Source organism: Acromyrmex echinatior, chromosome 14 (genome assembly GCF_024713525.1).
Source record: "Acromyrmex echinatior isolate Ae372 chromosome 14, ASM2471352v2, whole genome shotgun sequence".
Taxonomy (NCBI): domain Eukaryota; kingdom Metazoa; phylum Arthropoda; class Insecta; order Hymenoptera; family Formicidae; genus Acromyrmex; species Acromyrmex echinatior.
Genome location: NC_141865.1, coordinates 1,006,615 through 1,028,515, shown reverse-complemented (window position 1 = coordinate 1,028,515; position 21,901 = coordinate 1,006,615). Strand labels below are relative to the sequence as shown.

At 31.9% G+C, this 21,901-nt stretch overlaps 2 protein-coding genes across 4 annotated transcripts in view; one reads left to right on the top strand and one right to left on the bottom strand.

Moving 5' to 3' along the window:
- The window catches only part of LOC105144665 (long-chain-fatty-acid--CoA ligase 1), a 38,779-nt gene extending 22,493 nt beyond the window's left edge, over positions 1-16,286 (bottom strand). The window contains exons 1-2 of one of the 3 annotated variants that reach the window (XM_087412954.1): positions 15,903-16,286; positions 15,170-15,315 (exon numbers count right to left, since the gene is read on the bottom strand). In XM_087412954.1, the coding sequence (XP_087269080.1) occupies positions 15,170-15,315; position 15,903 (147 nt within the window). In that variant the 5' untranslated portion in view covers positions 15,904-16,286. Of the gene's footprint in view, positions 1-943; positions 1,128-15,169; positions 15,332-15,902 lie in introns of those variants that run through there. The other 2 variants (XM_011053715.2, XM_011053714.2) reach the window with 2 other exon arrangements.
- A 3,068-nt stretch (positions 16,287-19,354) lies between these two features.
- LOC105144667 (uncharacterized) lies at positions 19,355-21,828 on the top strand. Its single transcript, XM_011053718.2, has one exon. The coding sequence runs from the start codon at positions 20,507-20,509 to the stop codon at positions 21,674-21,676; it is 1,170 nt and encodes a 389-aa protein (XP_011052020.2). The 5' UTR covers positions 19,355-20,506; the 3' UTR covers positions 21,677-21,828.
- Positions 21,829-21,901: the final 73 nt, after the last annotated feature.

Sequence of the window (21,901 nt, the reverse complement as noted above, 5' to 3'; positions counted from 1 at the left end):
AATATAATATAACGCATAATTTACATTTCTCTACAGTATTGCATCTAATTTTTATATTTAATGTAAATTACACTTAAACAATTGCGTTTAATTATATTTAATTAATTATTTAACATATATTTAAACTAGGAATAGCTTTCTTTGAGTGACGTAAAATCATTTTTCACGCATCGGGATGTAATATCGAAAACGGAGCATAACAACGATCATTCGTTTTCTTCGAAAATCAATAACGTTAAAACGCGTCCAATCATAGAGCACTGCTGGTTTCTACGATTCTTGTCACGAAACGCACTCAGATGACCTACTTATAGTTTCACGAAAAGTAACAATAACTGTTACCAAATATTGAAATACAATTTCCGCGAACTTCGCAGAGAAGGGATGAATGAAAATTCCTCGTGGAGATTTCTCTATTTTACAAAGAATCTCATAATTTGCGAAAAATACAGTGTTCTCGTATCAAAGATTCGATTATGTACCACACAACTTGATGAAAATTACAAAAGTGAGCTAATCTATTAAAATATTATATTTATACGGAAAAAACATAATTTTGTTAAAGTATCAAAAAATTTAGCTAAATACAAATTTGAAAATAATTTGGTTGGATCATTAAAATAATTACGTGGGAAATTTAAGCGTAATGAGCAATGCTGCATAAAATTTTGACATTCTAGCAACCAATTTGAACGTCCTATAATTATTTTGACAGTCGTTTATTTTCAGATTTGTACGTAGCAAAATTTTTATGTACTTCAGCAAAACCGTTCTTTCCGTATATACTTTTGTTGATCAAGTACTTAGTGAATGTACTGATTTCCATCATTTTTACTTCATAGATCAAGATACACAATCGACCTCTAGATAAATGAGGGGACAAATCACCGCACGTAATTGCGCGACTACGAGAAAGCTTCCCTTTCCAAGGAGGCCACTCCACCTTGAACGCGTCGGATTGATCGCCAAGATCTATCGGCGGGTGGATCGGCTCGTGAAGAAAACAGCTCGACGACATCCTGGCACGTGCAGCACGTAACACGCACTTTTAACGGGCGCGTACACGCCGCCGAGTTTCGCGAGCTACTCTCGAGATCGACTCTTCTTACACGGGGCACAAAATAGATCGGACTAACCAGACCAACCGGACCAACGTGCCCGCGGCCACTGAATTCAAGTCGAGCTTGTGACCGAGCTTTCGGTCCGAGCTTTTGGCCCGAGGCGTGAATGTTATGCGGATGATGCAGCTCGCCGCGTGGAAGAGATGCATGCCGTACTGTCAATATCACTTTGAGTATATTATCCGGATAATTTGACAGGGACAATAGTCAGTTAAACTGAAAATTATTGAGAATCTGGATGTATATGGGTGATTGAGAATTTCTGCTTATACTGTTAAATTCATAATACTAAGTTATATGTATCTAATTTGAGTTATTTTTAATCATTTCTATAGATCGTCACTGTTCCTATTCAATATGTTGTTAATTTAACTAAAACAATGGAGCTAAATAATTAAGAGAAATGTATTAAATTTGACTCAAATTTAGTTAATTATTTACTAAATGCATACGTTAATATGAATGCTGTTTACTTTGAAATTAAGCAATTCAATCAGAAAAATAAGTTGATTAGATATGATTGTTTTTTAAACATATGTTTTGTATTAAAGTAATATACTGACATACTTGGAAGTTAAAAATAATATGTTAAATGTTTTGATCCTTTAATATTTAATAATGTAAATTAAATTCAAATATACAGGTAATATTTATCATACTCGAATAGAATTCTTTTTAATACATGTAACTTTCTAATTATTCACTCTAAATTTGATACTTTCATCTGATTCTTATTACCCTGTTAATCTAATATTCTGATTTAAATAGAAAATTTTCTTTATTTCTGAATAATTGTTAAATTGTTAATGGGAATTGTTATATATTACTCTGAGAGACCTTCCAAATTTCTTACAAGGAAACTCATATCTATCAATATAAAATATCAATTTTCTTCATTTCTGGACATATTGTTAAGTGGAATATATTTCTTCTATAATTATTATATTATTTTATTATAATTGAACTTAGAGATGTTGCTCTGATAGAATTAAAACGAGGAAACTCGTACCTAAAATATCAACATTTTGCATTAAAAAATTTTTTATTTAAGCATTGCTTTGTTTTATTCTATTTCTCTGCTAATAAAATCGAAGTTTTTCATTGACATAGAGATGTACGGAAGTATTTAAATATCTTGTTCTTGATTTTGGATAGTAGATGGTTAGCTGATAAAAAATATATCTTTCGAGATACACGTAGTTTTTCAGATTTTGTGGCATAAATCGTAAAAATATTTCAATTTCTCACATTTTCGTTTACATATATCACTTGTATGTCATATATCTGAATTCAAATTTTGCCTATAAATTTTATATGATTTTAACTATAAACATATGTGTTTGTTTTCAAAAGATTATAAATATATGAGTAAATCAAGAGCTGCATCTCCATCGAACGAAAGTAAGATAAATTTATATTTACTTTTCGAGATTAAATTTATATATAGGTTTATGCACATAAATAATTTTCCAGAATGGCCGTTGATTTATTACTTTTTTGTAACTATTAAAATCGTAACTTCTTAAACTATTATAATCTGATTTTTGAGAAAAGTCTATGGCAAGATTTGTGTGCAGTTAGTCAAAGAAGCGTCTCCGAGCCTTATCTATCTATCACTAAGTTGTATGTGAAAAGTACATTTTCAACATTTTTTTCCCCTTTTTTCGTTAATCCATAGAATTTTGCACACGTCAATTTCGATACTTCAACTTCATTATATAAAAAAATTAGACATTTCTATGATAACTCGATTTACGAAAGAACCATCTTATCTCTTTTAACTTAATTTATCTCTTTTAAACATTGAGATTGATTAAATTATTGAATGTAATCCGGAAAATCCTCTATCGTAAATAAGAATTTTACCCAAAAGATCTGTTATCAAAATAGAACTGCGTAAATCACGGTAGTATCTAGTTTATATTGACAGCATAGCACGAGATTAGCGGCCATCCTCTGTGCGAAGATCCTCAACTTAAATATAGTGCGCCAGCCGAGCGTCGCCCTCGGTTTTCATCGTTGAAGAGTTTTGGATGTTCGCCAGCGCGTACAGTCGGTCGACGTCACGCATCTACACTCGTTTGTGTAGTGTTACTTTTCTTTTCACATATTCTTGTCGTTTTTATCGATTCTCGTGAGCAGGTATCCTTTAGAATGGACTAGAAACTCCGGGATGTTATCATAGCGAGTTTTACGAGACACAGTGAGATGTAGGTCGAACCTAATGCAGAGAACTTAAGATTCTCAAGTGCTTTATAGGTCACTGATTAGTGTCGACGTAACGTGAAACAAAACTTTTGCCGCAGGAGTATAGAGCGGGTAACACAAAATATTACGTTGCTTTGAAACATGTAAACTTAAGTATAATATATGGATACCATTGTTAGATAAGCATTTCAAAACAACTTGGTAAATAATTAAATTGCTAGTTTAATTTCTGTTAAAGTAATGTATTTTTTTAAGATAAGAGAAACATTTTTTAAATAATAACTAACCGGTCAGATTTCAACTCGATTATCAATAAATTTAAATAAAAGACGATTACTGAAATCATGTTGGTATCGCTGTATATTCTCAAGAAATTAAAGAAAAAAGATGTTGATCATTACCTATTACGGCACAAAAATTCGCAGCAATATTTCTGCAATGTTGCAGTATCATTTCAACATTGCTGGAATGTTAAGGGAAGTAAGTACACCCAGTACGAATGATGTTAATATCTCTTTACTGCTGATAGACAGCAGTTGTTTACAATACTCATTTAAACAAGTTATTGTCTTTGTGAAACATATAATAAGTTTTCTCACTTCTTTGTTCAGCCAATTAAAAGTTATGAGTAAAAGTATACTGCTTGTTGATCCAGTATTCTTGATATCTTTCTACCTTATCTGATATTTTGCTGGTGAATTATTTAGTATTTATTTATTGTATTTTACTTGTCATTTATTTTAGTATTTATTTTTTAATATTTACTTTTATTTACTATTTATTTATTGTAGTATTTATTTTACTTGTCATTTGTCAAGTAGAGTAAGTATGTACCTTTACAATAATAAAGTAAAACAATTGAAAAGCATGGAATTATAGACTGATTTTATATTTTGTGAATTTAGACTAATTATAAAATGTGACTTGCTGAATACTGGACAATAACAACTTTCCAGTATCCGCACGCGCGGGCAAAGGAAAAATCTTAATATTCAAAATTTTTATATTGATATGTAGGATTTGTAATTGATGATGATTACGGAAAGTGTCGTAAGGATGGGTCGCGACGCTGAGAGATCGGAATTGAAAGACCACAGAACTCCTCGATCAAGATTTTTATTATATGTCCTCTCGCGACGTGATCCCTTGGGCTCCTGGCTTTTGAACTGACTGCCTGGCCAACTTTTCGGAGTTTTTCCTTACGGTTTTTCCCTACGTTCGGTAAAAACTAGTAGTAGTGTTTTGGAAACCGTCGGTTCGGCCACAAGGCTACCGCAAGGAATTTCTGTCGCCGACTTTTTCGGCTGACGCCGAATTTCTTTATCACGCGATGCCACCGTGCTCGTCAAATACGATGCCGGTATTGTCGTTTCTTTTCTTAAAATTAACGCTTCTAACTTGCAGGCGATTCCTATCACGCAATGTTAAAATATATAATCATACTACAGGTATTTAGATTTTATTTGTAAGCCTAGAAAAAAGCTAAAAACAGATCTTATAGTGAAAAAAGTCATTTCACTTAGTGCATTGTTTGTTCAGAAACCAGATGAAGCATAGATTCAATGCGTTTCATGTAAGGGTACTTGATTATTTAAAATATTTATTATGAAAACGTACGTTTTTTTTAATAATAATTTACACAGAATTATGTGTTGTTATTTTTATGTTTTATTTTTATATTGTTTTACACGTTCGTACAGTGCTTTTAGAGAAATATATACTATTTTATTCGGTACTGAAAAATACTTTTTAAGATATGCAATTTTTTAAATAATTCTTTTTTATTTTAACACTTGAACATTATTTCTTAATATATTTTTTTACAAATATTTTTATACTTTATTAGTTATATGTTACATATAATAATAGCAGTATATTATTGATTTTCATTTCCGATTCCTTCCAATTTTGAAAAAACTTCGGATATCTAATATTATCCGCATTTCTATGTATTGTAGAGATAATATTGCTGGAATGGTATGTGTTGCATAGGTGTCAATAATTATTCACTTTAAAAAAAAAAAGGTTTAGTAAAGATATTATTTAAATATTTCAAAATCAACAAACATAGTCTATTGATTATATTAAGACTTAAACTTTGTATCATCTTTCATCTTTCTTCTTCGAATTTCTTAATCGTATTCGTGTCCTCTAATTTTTAAATCAAATTTTCTTTTAATGTTTTTTGAAATTTGTTAACGAATTCATAAAAATATTCTGTTAGATCTAGAATGCTTCGAGAAATCGTAGAAAATAAAGTCAAATGTTAATCATTAACAAAGTCTTCAAAGACTCAACGAACTAATAATTTCAAATAGAATATCTATCTATTAGGTGTTGGAATTAATTCGTAGCGTTTTTAATGAAAGAATGTTATTTATTTCACATGAGCATTAAAAAATACATTAATGAAAGTACTTCCCATCACTTGTAAAACGCTACGAATTAATTCCAACACCTAATATATAAAAGCAATGAGCCTAGCATGTTGTCGGGGCAAAACTGATTATGTTGTTCACAATTTACTTTACATATAAACTTCCAAACGTTTCGGTTCTCACAGAACTTCAAATTGTCCTCAGTGGACAAATGACTTACAAATTCACATAAGCTTCTATACAAAACGATCTTGTCTTTATTCCTCAGTTAAGCGTAATTAGATTACAATACAATTGTGATTCTTTGTAATAGAGTATCAAAATTTATAAATTGTGAACAATATAATCTGTTTTGCATCAAAGTGATCAAATCATTTAGAAAAAAGGAAGTACAATAGTTCTATTGTATTCTAAAGAAATAATAGGGTCGCCATTAAAACAAGAAATCAGTAATTTACTGTAATTACCGTCACAAAATTTGATAACTTTTTGAATTTTATCACGGATTTTATAATTTATAATTAAAAAGAGTCATTGTCTAAGAGGTTCATAAATATTAACATATTGATTGGAAAAAAAGGTCATATCGAGTCCATTGAAATCAATATCCCTCAGCGAGCGCCTAGAGAGAAGCTTATGTAAACTGATAGTCGACGAGGTTGGTTGCGAGCCGATTGGTAAAGTTAATCTGCAAATCTCATTACATCTGTAGTTTGGCTTCGAAAATAGCTTCGGGAAAGATATTTTTGACGTCCAATATTTTTACAAAAGATTCTGTTACGTATTAGTATTGGTACTTATGTATTAGTGTTGGTATTTATGTAACACGCGTTTGTGTACCCATTCTTCACCCAATGAATGAATCGCGGACGCAACACGTTATGGACTAATTCAATGAGCATGCAAAAGAAAAAAAAAACGGAAAACATCTGACAGCTAGGTATCGTTTTACTTGCTGACAAATTGTATGGCTTCGGGATACGCGCGTATATATATTTTTATATCTTGTCTGTGTGCGCAACTTCATTCCAGTAGATTTGCTGCAAAAGGTTTTCTGTCGCTTTCAAATAAAAACCCGGAATTTTTAAAAAAATGGATATCCGACAATTTCTGTCAAAACAGAAACAAAATCATGGGGATCAACAATGAATATCCTCAAATTAATAAAAATTACTTTAAAGATACAAATAATCAAATTAAAAAATATAAATAAAAAGACAAAGTAGCTATACTTGTTGTTCGTGCTATACAATATTTATACGTTTATAAACTAACAATTGAGCAAACATACATACAGATCTTTTCAAGTGTTCCTCTTCAGTGTAATAAAATTAACACAACTACTTTACATTTCGAACTCTTTGCAAGATCGAAATCATATTTACAAAGAGTTTGAAATGTAAAGTAGTTGCGTTAATTTTATTACACTGAAGAGGACTTAATGTGAAAAGTCGAAATGTCTGTATGTATATTTGCTTAATTGTTAGTTTATAAACGTATAAATATTGTATAGCACGAACAACAAGTGTGGCTCCTTTGTCTTTTTACCATTTGATTATTTGATTTTTTTAAACAATTTGATTAATTTTAAATTAATTTCGTTGGGGCCTATTACATTGTTTAACTTTTGTTTAACACTGTTTAAACTTAAATTTAAAGGTTACAATATTTAGTTTCAATTTTAAATACAAAATTTCTTTTGTATCAACTTATTAATAATGCTTAAAATATTTAAGAAATACATGAAATAATTATCGCAGTCTTTGAATAAAAAAAAAGATAGTAATAAATAAAAAATATATAGCGTAATATATAAAGAAATTAAAGGCGACAGTTTCTAAAAATGAATGAACAAAATATTTGAAAAATATACGATAACGAATTAGTTCTACATAAAGAGAAAAAATTTAATATAATAGATAAGAAATTAGTAGATAATATTGCAGATTAATATCAATCTTTTTTTGAATATCTATGACTGGAGAAAATCATGTGTTTTATTTTTAAGATTTCAATTAATCTATATACGGTGTTTTATCTAACCTTAGTATCAGCTCCACCATGTATATTGCATTAAACGCGTGAAGAAGGTATTATTATCCGCTATAAATATTTAATCGATAGAAATTGTTCAGGGAATATATGTGTATATCAAGTTAAGTGTTCTCAACTAGTTTAGTAGTAACATATAACGCAATGTATCAATTCTAGTTACTTGTTTTTTTACAATACTTGCGACAGCCAGATATTGTGCGATAACAACAGTAACCTTTGTATCATCATCTATAATGAACACTCATATGAATTTAAATTAATGTTTAGTGCTGACAGTAAAAGATAAGAGTGGCTAATGTACGACTAAATAAATAACAAATAAAACAATAAGTAAAAGTATTTCCTTAGTTACTGTCTACGAGATATATAACGTGATTTATAAATATCTTATATATCATTATCGATAATAATAATAATAACAGTAGAATCTCTAAATAATCGAAGATATTCAGTAATCGGTATTTCTAGGTAATCAAACGATTACGCTTCAAGGAAAAAAGGATCATTTGTTGCACAATTTTTTATAAATAAAAAAAGCAAATGTACAATAATAATTTAATGACATTTCTTATCTCCCATTTTGCTCCCCCAATTTTTTAAATTAATAATTCATATATCCCTAAAAAAATCATATTATGAGAGAATCGATATTTATAACTATAATAAAATAGTTATGACTAGAAGCTTCATTTTTATAGTTATAGTTATATAAATGGATATATAAATAACTTTATATTTATAAATGTGAAAAATTTTACTAAATTATGACAATTCTAAATATTAACATGTATAAAACAAAATTATATATAATAATATTAATTAAATATAATTAAATATTATTAAATATTAAATATAATATAATTAAATATTAACATGTATATAGAAATAAAATATTTTATTTTAATGCTTGCTTTATATATTTTCTGATTAGATTTTAAAACATATTTATCATACTTTTGAAAAGTTTTTGAAATTCGACAATATTTGTTTGTTTAGCACATAATAAGTGATCATGTTTCTTCGTGATGGCGATTGAACGTATCATTTTTTCGCAGATAAACTACGAACGAATGAGATAATAAATATTCTTATGTAATAAATTATAATGAATATAATTATTTTCTCATTTGCATAATACATCTATAAAATAGTATTACGCAACTCAAAGTTATCCAACTGTGTAAAAAAAAAAAAAGAAATAATCATAATAAAATAAAATCAGTGGCACATTTAGCACTGATAATCAGTGAAGTTCAACTAAAAAAGGAAGAATGTTTGAGTTGTTTTTGAATTGTTTTTATATAATTAAAATACCGACATTTTCACTAACATTTAATTTCAATCTTCCAATACCGTATTCATTAAATTTAAGCACTAAAACAAGGTTAGTTAGATCATATAATAAAGATTAGCTAGATTAAGGATTTCAAATTTAATTCACTAATTACCAGTGGCATACTTGGCACTGATATCAGTGATTATCCACTGATTCAGATTTAGAGAGTACTAGAAAAATGCCTATTACTGTCGAAGCTGGATCTTCATTGCTTTAAATAATTCAATCTTGAATTACTAATATACACTATATATGTACTTGCCTATTGTAGTTTTTTAGAACTGCGCGCCGAATTGTTTTTCTGGACTATAAACACAATTAAAACTACTCTAGTAATTACGAATTCAATTGTATCAAATTATTAAATTACTTGTCAATTCAATTCGCAATTACTAGAATAATTTTAATTGCGTTTATATCCGGAAAAACAATTCGGCGCGCAGTTCCAAAAGACTACAATATGGTATGTATGCAAGTATATATATAGTAATTACATATGTAGTACATATATTAGTAATTCAAAATTGAATTATTTAAAGTAATGAAGATCCAGCTTCGACCATAATAGGCGTTTTTCTAGTATTGATTGTGTTTCTCACATATGCGGTCCGAAATAAAGATTCTTAAGAAATAATCACTCTCACGGTAAACAACTGCTTGAATGCGTAGTCATACTTATAACAATCGTGTATATATGTATGTAAATATACATACATATATTTTAAAGATCTAAATATAAAATTGATATTGCAAATAACTACAAATTATGATAATTGTAATCGTTCTTTTTCTTACAGAATGAAAAGACAATCAGTATACATACTAAAGCATCGAGTAGTTCGATTACATATGTAACACAAAAATAATGCGTTATATATCTTGATTATATACTTTATTTATTGTATGTAAAAAAATTATATGTAAACTGTATGAACTATATATAAATTCTAATTCTTTAAATCATATTTCTTACGTTATGCTGCGCTAAGATTATGAATAGAATTTTTTTTTTATGAATAAAATATTTATTTCAGATCACGAGTATAAAATAATCTGGAATGGACTTTGACGTGGTTACAAAGTTATAAAGATAATAATGGTTATAAAGATAATAAAAACTTATTAATGAGAATCGTTACATAATACAAACAATTTAACAATAAATTTAATAAATTTATTCCAGAGTTAGATGTTTTATAAAAATATAATGCGTTACCATAGTAATGGAAGTAACACGATTTGTTTGTTTTTCAATTTTTTTTGTAAAATTAAAGTAAGATTAAAGTAAGATATCAGATTTAAAATTTTATTATTTAAAAATCAGTTTTAAATTATGTAATAATTAATAGATATTAAAACTGAAAACTCTAAACTAATCCAATATATATGTATATGTATAATAAACAGGGTGTCCTAAAAATGGGGTATCGCATGGAAGGCGTTAGGGAAACGAAAAAGTTTTATACCCTTTTGAGATATTCGTTGTAGTTTTCAAATTAAAAAATAAAACGAATAAGCCAATGTGCACTAAGAAAAAAATATATATCCTAAATTTCAATAAATATTTATTTGAATAGTACCAACTAAATATTTATTAAACATAAAAATATATTTATTTGATACAAAAAACATTAATTTGATTTAACAATCACTTCTTTTTAAGTAAATATTTATTTATTGTAAGTAAATGTTTAATTACAGTATTTAATTGCAGTGTTCAAATAAATATTTAAATTTAGGCTATTTTTTTTCTCAGTGTGTGATGACGCGCCTCAGGATACTTCTACGTAATTCGCAAATGCTGACGCAGATCAATCCTGATTTGTTCATATTGTTAAATTATCTATATTGTTCTTCAATTTAAATATGCTATCGATAAAATGTTTATCCCCGTAATTTTCCATCATTCAATGGAGAATAATATGCGCTGCAATGATATACAATAGAATCGAAGAATTAAATTAATCAAGTTGTTTTCCTAACTTCTTTCCATCTGTTTACGCAAGTGTTTATACAGTATTGATTCTCATTAATAAGTTTTTATTATCTTTATAACCATTATTATCTTTATAACTTTGTAACCACGTCAAAGTCCATTCCAGATTATTTTATACTCGTGATCTGAAATAAATATTTTATTCATAAAAAAAAAAATTCTATTCATAATCTTAGCGCAGCATAACGTAAGAAATATGATTTAAAGAATTAGAATTTATATATAGTTCATACAGTTTACATATAATTTTTTTACATACAATAAATAAAGTATATAATCAAGATATACAATATAAAAAATTATAAATAGTATTCTCGCAATTTGAGAATTATAGAATATGATCAAAGTAATCTTGATATTAACTTATGCGTTTTTTTTTTGCGCGCGCGCGCGTGTGTGTGTGTATGTATCGTTGGTATTCTGATTCCTAAATGATATTCCTCGCTAAATACATAACACACAGATCGATACCACTCTATTAAACTTCTGAAGGTCACATCGCTCAAATTAAAATATTCTCGTTATCAGCAAAATATTTTTTGTTTCAGTAAAAATCTCTCGTTTAAATATTGAGACTTTTTAAAAAACCGATCACAAGTTAATGCATCAATCGATGGCACACGTTCAACACGATTTTAAATCTCTAAATGGGACACAAAACTGAATCTATTCTAAAATGTAAAAAAATGAATGTGGTTATAATTTCAAAAATATATGAAAAGAAAGAGCATAAAGAACCACAGCACAAGATGTAGCAGTGATATTTAATTATTCTTGCATTACGAATTACAATAAAAACATTAAACGTTTCGGCCACAATCTGGCCATCTTCAGTAAAATTAATAATATTTTTAAGACGCAGAGTTACATCAAGTTGGAATCAAATTCAACCCTCGTGTGTTATAATTGTAAAGATCGTGTTTGCATCAAAGCGACGCTGCTTCATATAATAATGTTAGAACGTCAGAAGTCATGTAGTAAAAAGTGTAGAACGAGAATTTCCAGATTCTAATTTACAATAATTTATTTAATTATTAATATCTTTTAAAACGGAGTATAAAACAAAGGAAACATTACCTGTTTTACATCAAAATAATTGATGAATTAAAAGTATATTCATTTCACAGATAGAAATTTGTCGTGACACTATGTGTTGTTATTGATCGTATCACATATTTTTCGGCTATTTATTAGGTATTGGAATTAATTCGTAGCGTTTTTTAATGAAAGAATATTATTTATTTCACATGAGCATTAAAAAATACATTAATGAAAGTACTTCCCATCACTTGTAAAACGCTACGAATTAATTCCAACACCTAATATATCCATGAGTCAAATAGTCTAGGAAGTTCTAGAATTGTTTATTAAGTGCCTACTTGATGTAACTCTGCGTCTTAAGAATATTATTAATTTTACTGAAGATGGCCAGATTGTGGCCGAAACGTTTAATGTTTTTATTGTAATTCGTAATGCAAGAATAATTAAATATCACTGGTTACATCTTGTGCTGTGGTTCTTTATGCTCTTTCTTTTCATATATTTTTGAATCTATTCTTTTCAATTTTGTTGTATTAAGCTTTATGCTCAAAACAATATGTTCGGACATCGTAGAAAAGACAAAAAAGAAAGATCTTGCAAGAAAAATGAAGCTGAAGAGAGAGATCGATTTTGTAATCGACTAAGTAATTGCATCAGAAATCGCCAATTACGGATAAAATGATTTTTAAAAGTTCCTGATAAAATCGCGTTTTGTAATCATTCTTAATAAATACTTGTTTTAAATACTTAAAATATTTATTCGATTTACGTTTATTTCTATCAATGTAAATTAACTTCCGAGTTTAACTTATTGTTTACTTTTTTAGTTCTAATTGTAAGAAAGTTTGAATGTGCAATGTCCACTTTTAATTTCTATATTAATAGAAATAAATAATTACATATTTTTTTGTTGATTTCAATTTGATTTGGCCATATTGGAGATCGAAATAAAAAAAAAAGACAAAAACAAAAACTCTATTAAAATTATAATATCAAATTATACTCAATTTGAATTATTTTTAATCATTTCTATAGAGATCACAACTTCCACTCAATATGTCATTAATTTTATTGAAACGATGGAGTTAAACAATTTAATCTTTAAGGCCCGATTTCACAATATATGATTCTTCTTTTTAAAATTCCCCTGTATGGATTTCTCTATTATTGAGTTACAGTACCATGCGTATCAGTAAGATAAGATTTATAGGGCAAAGGCTCGCTTTATTTTTAGATTCACTAAGTAATAGAATTCTACTCTTAAAAAGTTATTTTGTAAAACTCGAGGGGATCTACAGTTTAACGCCGAACGATGAACTGCAAAAAATCGCATTCAATGTGGGACGCAGGTGAAATCGAACGGATCCATAAATCGCGAATTAATCGCACTGAACAACAAACCACAATATATGGTTATCTAAAGATTAAAGGTGAATGCATTTTATTGATGAATCTGTTGGTAATTTTTAATCGTGAAAACGGGCTTAAGAAATGTATTAAATTTAACAATAATAATAAAAGGGCATATGAGAATGCAACGCGGTAATTTGAATTCAATATTGTATATTATTTCTTACTAAGTATAAAATTCAACTCTTTTTTGAGTCTTCATCAACGAGATGCGTTCACATAAACAATGAGATAAAGTCACTTAGTGAAAGTCCTAAATGGAAGCCACTTCTGGATTGACAGATCCAAAGTAAAAGACTCCAAAGTTGATGAGTTAGAATTCATGATAGGAGGAAGTGCCTTTGAATTAGTCTTATAATTATTGTTTAATTTTAAGAGTCACAGAGACATAATTTATTAGTATTAAATTTGATTCAAATTTAGTTGATTATTTATTAAAGGCATGTTAATATGGATGTTGTTTACTTTCCTTGAAAACAATTCAATCACAGAAATGAATTTGTATATAGACACACAAACCTTCAAGAACGTTCTAAAGATGCCTAAAGGACATATGCTTATGAATGTTCTAAAGGCATTTCTAGGATGTTATTTGAATAAACTGCGCTGGAAAAGTGAATTTACATTTCGATATATGTAAAAGTATAACAAAATGTTATTTAATTCAAGAAAGGACCCCGCTATAATCTTATGGAACTTTTTTTGCTCAAAAGAGTAATGATAAAAAAGTTGAGCAATTATAAAAAAAAATCCATAAAATTATAGTAGGATTCTTTCTTGAGTTAAGTAACATTTTGTTAAACTTTTATGTATCGGAATATAAATTTGTCTCCCAGTATCTAATAGAGAAGGATCCTCGATTGACGCATCGATGTTTCAATTTTTGACAAGAGACTCTAATCAGAGTCCGGTCATAACAAAAAGTCTGATATTTTTCTTCAAAATTGTGTGAATGAAAGATGTTTTATCTCATTTTGTAGTTTTGCCAAAGAGAAAAGGATACATTTTATTTCTTTGCGTTTACATTTTATTTTTCTGCGATTATACAAGACAAAGATGTGTTCAAAAATATCTCGCTTTGACTGAAGCGAGTTTGATGAAAAATGTCGAACCAATCATAGAGTACTATCACAAACTATGGACCTCTTTTATCAACTTTTAGTTGAATTAATTGATGGTTACACAACTCGCAAAAGCGTCTAAAATAGCAGTTTAATGTATCGAAACGTCTCCTCTCGTTTCCTCTTCTGAGACAAACTACGCTTAATTCTCACGTTGGCAATCGTAATGATTGAGTTAACCATCGATTACCGTTAATCGAGTCGATGAAAGAGGCTCTAAAATTAAAGGATTTCTATCTAGTGTTGCCAGGTCTATTTAAAACACTTATCCTCATATATTGCGATTTTCTCAAATATTTTAATCGTCATTTCTTTATATTTTTCTCTCAAACAGTCTCCCAAAAATTCTCTTAAACTTTACCTCCAAAAAGTGTCTTGGAAAGAAAAAGCTTCGAAATTTAGAGGAAAATCTCAACCTGGCAACAACGACAATAATAAATAAAATTTTATCTTCGACTTTGGAGGAAAATCACAGTACGATAACGTATGTTTCTGTTCCTTACCGGTAGCAGCAACGCCTGAGCGTCGAGCGGAAAGAGCGGTTTCTCAGCCGTCGGTCTGGAAGCCCAGTAAGCCACCCCGGTGACGAAGAGAGCACCGGCCGCGCCACCCAGATACGGCAGGTAGTCTTCGAATTGGGACTGTAACACTTCGTTTAAAATCATTTAAACCGTTCGGGAGAAACTTTAAAAAAACAAAAAAAATTTAGTAAGCGGTGATAAACGCGACGAGTACTATCTGCATAAGTAGTACTTTCGGCGGGTCTATACGCAGGTAGACGGGATGCTCTAACTGCCGCGAGTCGTCACAACTTTACTTCCAAACGTTCGACAAGATCGGTCACTACGAGCGACTCGAACGCGATCTCGTAACGAAGTGACATAACTGTGTCCAAAGTTTGGTTCCCATGGTCCTGATTGGATAGTAATCGTGTCATTTTTTACGGGTCCCGTTATCGCGCAAACTGCAATCAATTGTAAGCCGCACGATCCCGTGGAAGCGTTTTCGAATACGCCGCGCGGCATAAGGCGGACTTGCGACTGAGTTACTTTCGTTATCTTTCGCAATAACGACGAAAATATTAAGTACAATCTCGTATAATAGGAAGTGGAAGAAAGCGAGCGTGCGAGAGATATGTAAAAGAAGAGTGAAAAAGCGAGCGAGCGAGGAGATACCGGCGCGTGCGGCTCGCATGATCGCTCGGAATAAAGTCGATAAGCGATAGCGGGTACTCACTGGCGTGGGGAGAAGCAGAATCAAGTCCGCTGAGATTTTTTCGCGCCAGGGAGACGGCGCGGGATCCTCGGCCGAGCGACGGGCGCGGAGACTCGAAAGCGAAGGATGGCACACACACCAAGAGTGGTCGGCTCGGATGGCCGGAAGTGAGGCTTAGGTCAGGGCCACGGCATGACACTGCCTTTTTCCTTCACCACCGTACCACACGGATCGCTCGCACGCACGGATGCGACGCGGAATGCGGATTGCCCTCACTGCTGTAAACGCGGCGCCATGACGTCACCTCGCGCACCACGGCGCACGGCGAGGACAGCGCGAATCGATGCCGGGCCGGGCGGCCGGACGGGCGCTGCGACGGCGGCCACCCTTTTCGTCGTCACCGCGATAGCGGCCACCCCGACGAAAGCGATACAATTCACCACCGCGCGCAGCGCGTGCGCACTGCGCAGTCGTCTCCGACGCGCCGCCGCCGGCCGATGAAATTTGCGAGACCCCAACTGTATTACCATATTGATATACGTTATCGCTATCTTTTGTTCGATATCTTGAAAAATGAGGACAGCTTGCGAATAGAATGTATGTACGAGATATACCTATAGGTTATTTTATATACATATATATATATATATATATATATATATATACACATACATCTATAATATTGCTCTGACAAAGACCGACGACGGTTGAAAAGATATTGCCATTCGTTGGATATGCTGAATACTATAAGATAATTTATGATACATTGAGAAATGTATTTGGTATTTGTGATTATAATTATGTTGCAAAATAATTATGATTAGGAGTTCTATTTTCATAGTTATTACTGTTATGAATTTATAGTATTTATAATATTATATGTGTATAAGAAAATACAGTTGTTTTAGGGCCGACTATACATATACATATATAATAATATTGTATATATTTTTTATATAGATTAACTAAACTATAACATATAATTACTATTATTATTAGTAATTATTATTAGTAATTATATTAACAGTAATAAGCGGAGTTTTTTATCATAATTATTTTATTGTATTATTAAAGTCACACGAATACTATTATAAATATTTTTTTTTTATCAGTGTGCTTGAAGTACAACATGAATAAAAAGTACGAGAAACGTCCTGAAAAAGAATAAAAAAAATTTTTTTGTAATTTTATCTGAACTGTTTTGCTGTAATAAATTGCAATTTTAATATAATTAATTCAATTACGTATATAAATATATTTTTTCAGTTTTGGAGTTTTAAGTTGCATTTTAAAATATATTAGGACTGCTCATTGTTAAAAAGTTATTATCAAATACTATATAAATGTTTGTTAAATATTCAAATTTAAATTATATGTAAAAAACGACAAAAGGCAAAGCTTTTAGATAGAAGAGGCCTTTTAATTAGATAAAATTAGATAATATTAGTAATATAATCTTCCTTGTGTATGTGATTAGTGTTTTACTGGAAAAGTATGTTCAATACCGAACACTGCCTTGTACCGGACAATAAGATAACGTAGTATCCTTTTGCTGCCGATAGATGCCAGTTGCTTATGATTCCCATTTAAACAAGCTCTGGGGCGTCGACTGATTTTACGCTTTGCGCGGTCGATTCTGAATTTCCGAGTTCTATTCCACTTGCGCCCCACATATGCGTTTTTTTCTTTGCATTGAATGGAAGTACTTTGATTACTCCAATCTTGCGGAATAAAAAAGCCAACAGGTTTAAAAAGTGGTTTGACTGGCGGAAAGAGGATTTTGAGATTACAACTTAAGTCTGAAACATCCAGGACTGCTTGTACATGTATGTATAATGTCCTTTAGAATGTGTAATAGGCTAGTTCCTAAGCATTGGTATATTCCATTAACATTTTTGAAGAAAAAAAAAAAACAAGACACTGTCTTTGTAAAAGATCCGTTTACTTTGGCACTTACAACTAAAGCATTAGCCCGAATCTACAATAGGTTTTTAAATCTTAAATCATAAGAAATAAACGAACAGTTAATTATTCTCCTCGCATTCGACTGCAATTGGTCAATTTCTTACGACTTAAGGCTTAAAACTTATTGTAAATCCGGGCTTATAAATATTATTTATATATTTAATATTTAATAAATTAAATTGTTTAATATTTAATAAATTAGTATTGTAAACAACTCCATTGAAATAATTAAAATTAATATAATTATAACAAGGACTATAAGAATCAAGAAAAGTAACGGTAATATTATTTTTTTTGTTGTTGTGTAATAAAACAATTAAATTGCAAATGATTTGACCTTTTAATAATGGTCCTCTTCAGTGTCTTACACAGATTCTTTGTTCTTGTATAACTTGTTTATGCCTTATTTACTAAATTTCTCATACTTATCGTAGATTGATCGTAGATGATTTATCGTAGAGAAATAATTGTCAGGAATCCAGGCTGGTTTACTATACATTCATTTATTTTGATGGTGTGTAATAAAATTAAATTCTTAAATTCCTTGATAACGTTTCTTTACTTATAATAATTGTAAAGTATAATAATAATTGTGAGATATTTACATCTCAGTCGACGTAATATTACTGTGACGTAATTGTTACATAAACTGACCTAGTTTTCACTGAGGGTTTAAACCAGATCAGAATGTAAAAACCAACCAACTATAGTCGAGCATTCCCCTGTCGTTTGATTACAGGGAAATACTGTAGTTGATTGCTTCTTACATTCTAATCCGGTTTAAACCTTCGGTGGAAACTAAGCCACTGTACACAGTAATATTATGTCGAAGTGTAAATATTATATCTCACAATTATTATACTTTATAATTATTATAAGAAGAGAAACGTTATCGAGAAATCTCAATATTACAACGCACCATCAAAATAAATGGACGTATAATAAACGGCCAGCCCAGATTCCTGACAATTATTTCTCTAAGACAAATCATAAGTATAAGGAATTTAGTAAATAAGACGTAAGCAAGTTATATAAAACAAAAAAAATTTATGTAAGACACTGAAAAGGACTATTAATAGATCGAAATGTTTGCAATTTAATTGTTGTTTCGTTACATGCAACAACGGAAGAAATAATAGCGCTGTCATCCTACTTAACTTTGCAACCGCACTCACAAACGTGGTGCAACTTCGTGCATTTGTGATTAAGGTTCTATACAGTTTTCGTAAATAATAATAATGCATTGTCTGCTTTAATATTTAATATAATATACGTGCGGATATAATATACGTGCGATGGCTCCGATCTAGAAATCGGCGGCTTTACGTAACGCTCATCTACAACGCTCATCTAAACAATACGTTACGCTCATCTCATTACGAAAGTCTCCTATAGTCTCTCAATAAGTTTCGATCTTGAATCGGCGTTAATGTCCTGTGTCCTCTCGCACATCCATCTCTAGAGCTCGCCATAGCACAAGTGTCGGGCCCGAGGTCCTTTCGGGGACCAACTTCACAAGGGGACCAACCCTTCAATATTCAAAAATCGATTTTTTTCTTTTTGCATTCGTTTGCTCACCTTCAGTGAGTAGGATGTGTTATTTTTTTTTTGTTTGGGGCGGCTACGCTGTCCCGAACCAATAAGTACTAGTCTGTACACCTCACTGTCTACATGACAGATTTTCTTGTCTCAACAACAGTACAATATAGAAGTTGTGCGCAAGTTGTGTTTAATGCAAAAATATAAATCATAAATTATTTAACTAAAACAATGCGGTCATACTTGCTGATATTTTGACCTAAGAAAAGAAACGCTTTTTGCGCGAATGACTGCTAGACATACATAAGTCCGATTAAAAAGCTAAGCATCTCTATCGGTAATTGAAACTTCAAACCTTCAATAGATGACAGGTAAGCGCCCTTCCGAAGGCAGGGAGGTATTAAAATTTAGCGTGAAAGACGATGCTTGGGTCATTTTGACCCAGTAGAACCATGAAGGGTTAAAACGCGATTCATGTAATATTTTAGTCATAATTTCAGCATAGAGAAATTCATAAATAAGTGCAGATTTAGGTCAGTTATATTGGTTTTTCCTCTTGAAGAAATAATATTTTCTTATAAAACTTTTATTTGAGTAGGCCATAGGCGTTGGTAGACATGTAGGGTCGCTCAGTCGAGTGGTAGTCTGCGGTTGATAAGAATATTCCAGGCGGTAACTATGGACACCTTGATTGGCGGCTATTTGGAGAGAGCGCGGTCCTTCAACCGGAGCTCTCATCTTCGAAGGATATGACGTTCGCAGTTCGAAGTAGACCGGCATCGACATCGTTCATCCTCCGGGAATCACGCACGGATTAAAAATTAATTGAAGAAAAAGACACGTACGATTTGTTTAAAAGAGAATGATAAATGATAAAAGTTACAAAGTGAATGAACGAGCGTAGCAAAATAGATTCTCATCTTTATAAGCGCAATTTTTATAGATTTTCAAGTCTGATGAGAGAAAAATATATCGAGCTCAACCATCTAAGGTGCAATATCAGAAATATAAAATATTATATAATAATAAATGAAAATTGACTAAAAAAATGTTCCACACAAATAAGCGAAGGAGACCCACATACCAAGTAGATCTTGATGCTTAATAATACTTTTGCGTGAATGTTACAATTTCCAATTCAAGAAAAGTATTATATTATGGGAATTTCCCTGATAAAATCTGTGACCTTTCTGCCTTCGTGTAAGACACATCGAGGATCTGCCATGCGAACTCCAGGAGTTTGGCTGCTGTTGATCGCGGGTGCGTTCTTTGTCTGCTGTTTATGGAAGATCGGATCGATCAGTCGATGGAACTCCAGCATGCGCGCAAAGGCTTTAATTCACTTCGACCTGTCAATTCCGTCATCATCATCGTCGTCATTATCGACGTCACGTCGACCTCCCTTTGATAGGACTAACGCGAGACTCTCACGCGACGCCGCGCGTAGAAAACATCGCGGCACTCTGTCCAAGTACATGCTGCAGCTGTACCATCGGCGTCCGGACGCTGACGTCGTCCGCGCAATTCAGCCAGTGCACACTTCCAGTCTGCTCAGCGACGGCGGTAGAATTTTGGAATTCGCGATCCCGTCCACCGGCGTTGACGAGACGCTGGAGGCTGCAGAATTGCTCGGGATAGCCGGCGCGATAGTTAGAGTGCGATCGTTGAACGATCTGTCTACGATGAAGAACGGGAGTGAGGAGATCCGGAAGCCCAGGAAGGACGACGCGTGGCGGGCTTTCGATGTCACGTCCATTGTTGCCGGCAGGAACGGCGATACGGTCAAGCTTTATGTTCACGGCAGGCTGACTTATCATCCTTATGGCGACGGCCCGATTCTTTTGCTGAATTATAGCAAGATTAGAGGCGTCCGGCGTCATCGGCGATCCACGGAGGACCAGGAGGATCAGGATCGTTGGGACGACGAACTGCCACGAAGACGACGTCGGAATAGTTGCCGCCGGCGTCCCATGTACGTGGACTTCGCCCTGATCGCGTACGACGAATGGGTGGTCGCACCGCCAGGATACGAAGCTTATCAATGCACCGGAAAGTGTTTTTTTCCACTGGGCGATCATCTCAGCCCGACCAAGCACGCGATAGTGCAGACGTTGATGCACGGCGCACTCCAGGCCAGCGAAGATCTCCGTGGCAATAAGTTTATCAGTAGAGCCTGCTGCGTACCCACCAGACTGGCACCTACGAGTCTGCTCTACCTGGACGCCAGAGGTACTTTGACCTACGAATACGGCTACGAGGACATGGTCGTCTCTGAGTGCGGTTGTCGCTAATTGATAAATCACTCCCTTGCTTCAAAAGTAACGCAACTCAAAAAATTTAATTTTTTAGTTATCATGAATTAGGTAAGCGTTACTCTATCAATCATCAAAAATGAACTAACTTCATTAAAAAAAATCATCAAAAAGGTGCAACTGAAAAGGGCTTTAAAAAAATAAAAAAGAATGATTAAAATCATCACAACTTCAAAAGGATGGTTTTTTTTTAATGGATTGTGA

Coding starts and splice junctions, on each gene's coding strand:
- LOC105144667 (XM_011053718.2), top strand. CDS start 20,507: ATGTTACAATTTCCAATTCAAGAAAAGTATTATATTATGGGAATTTCC.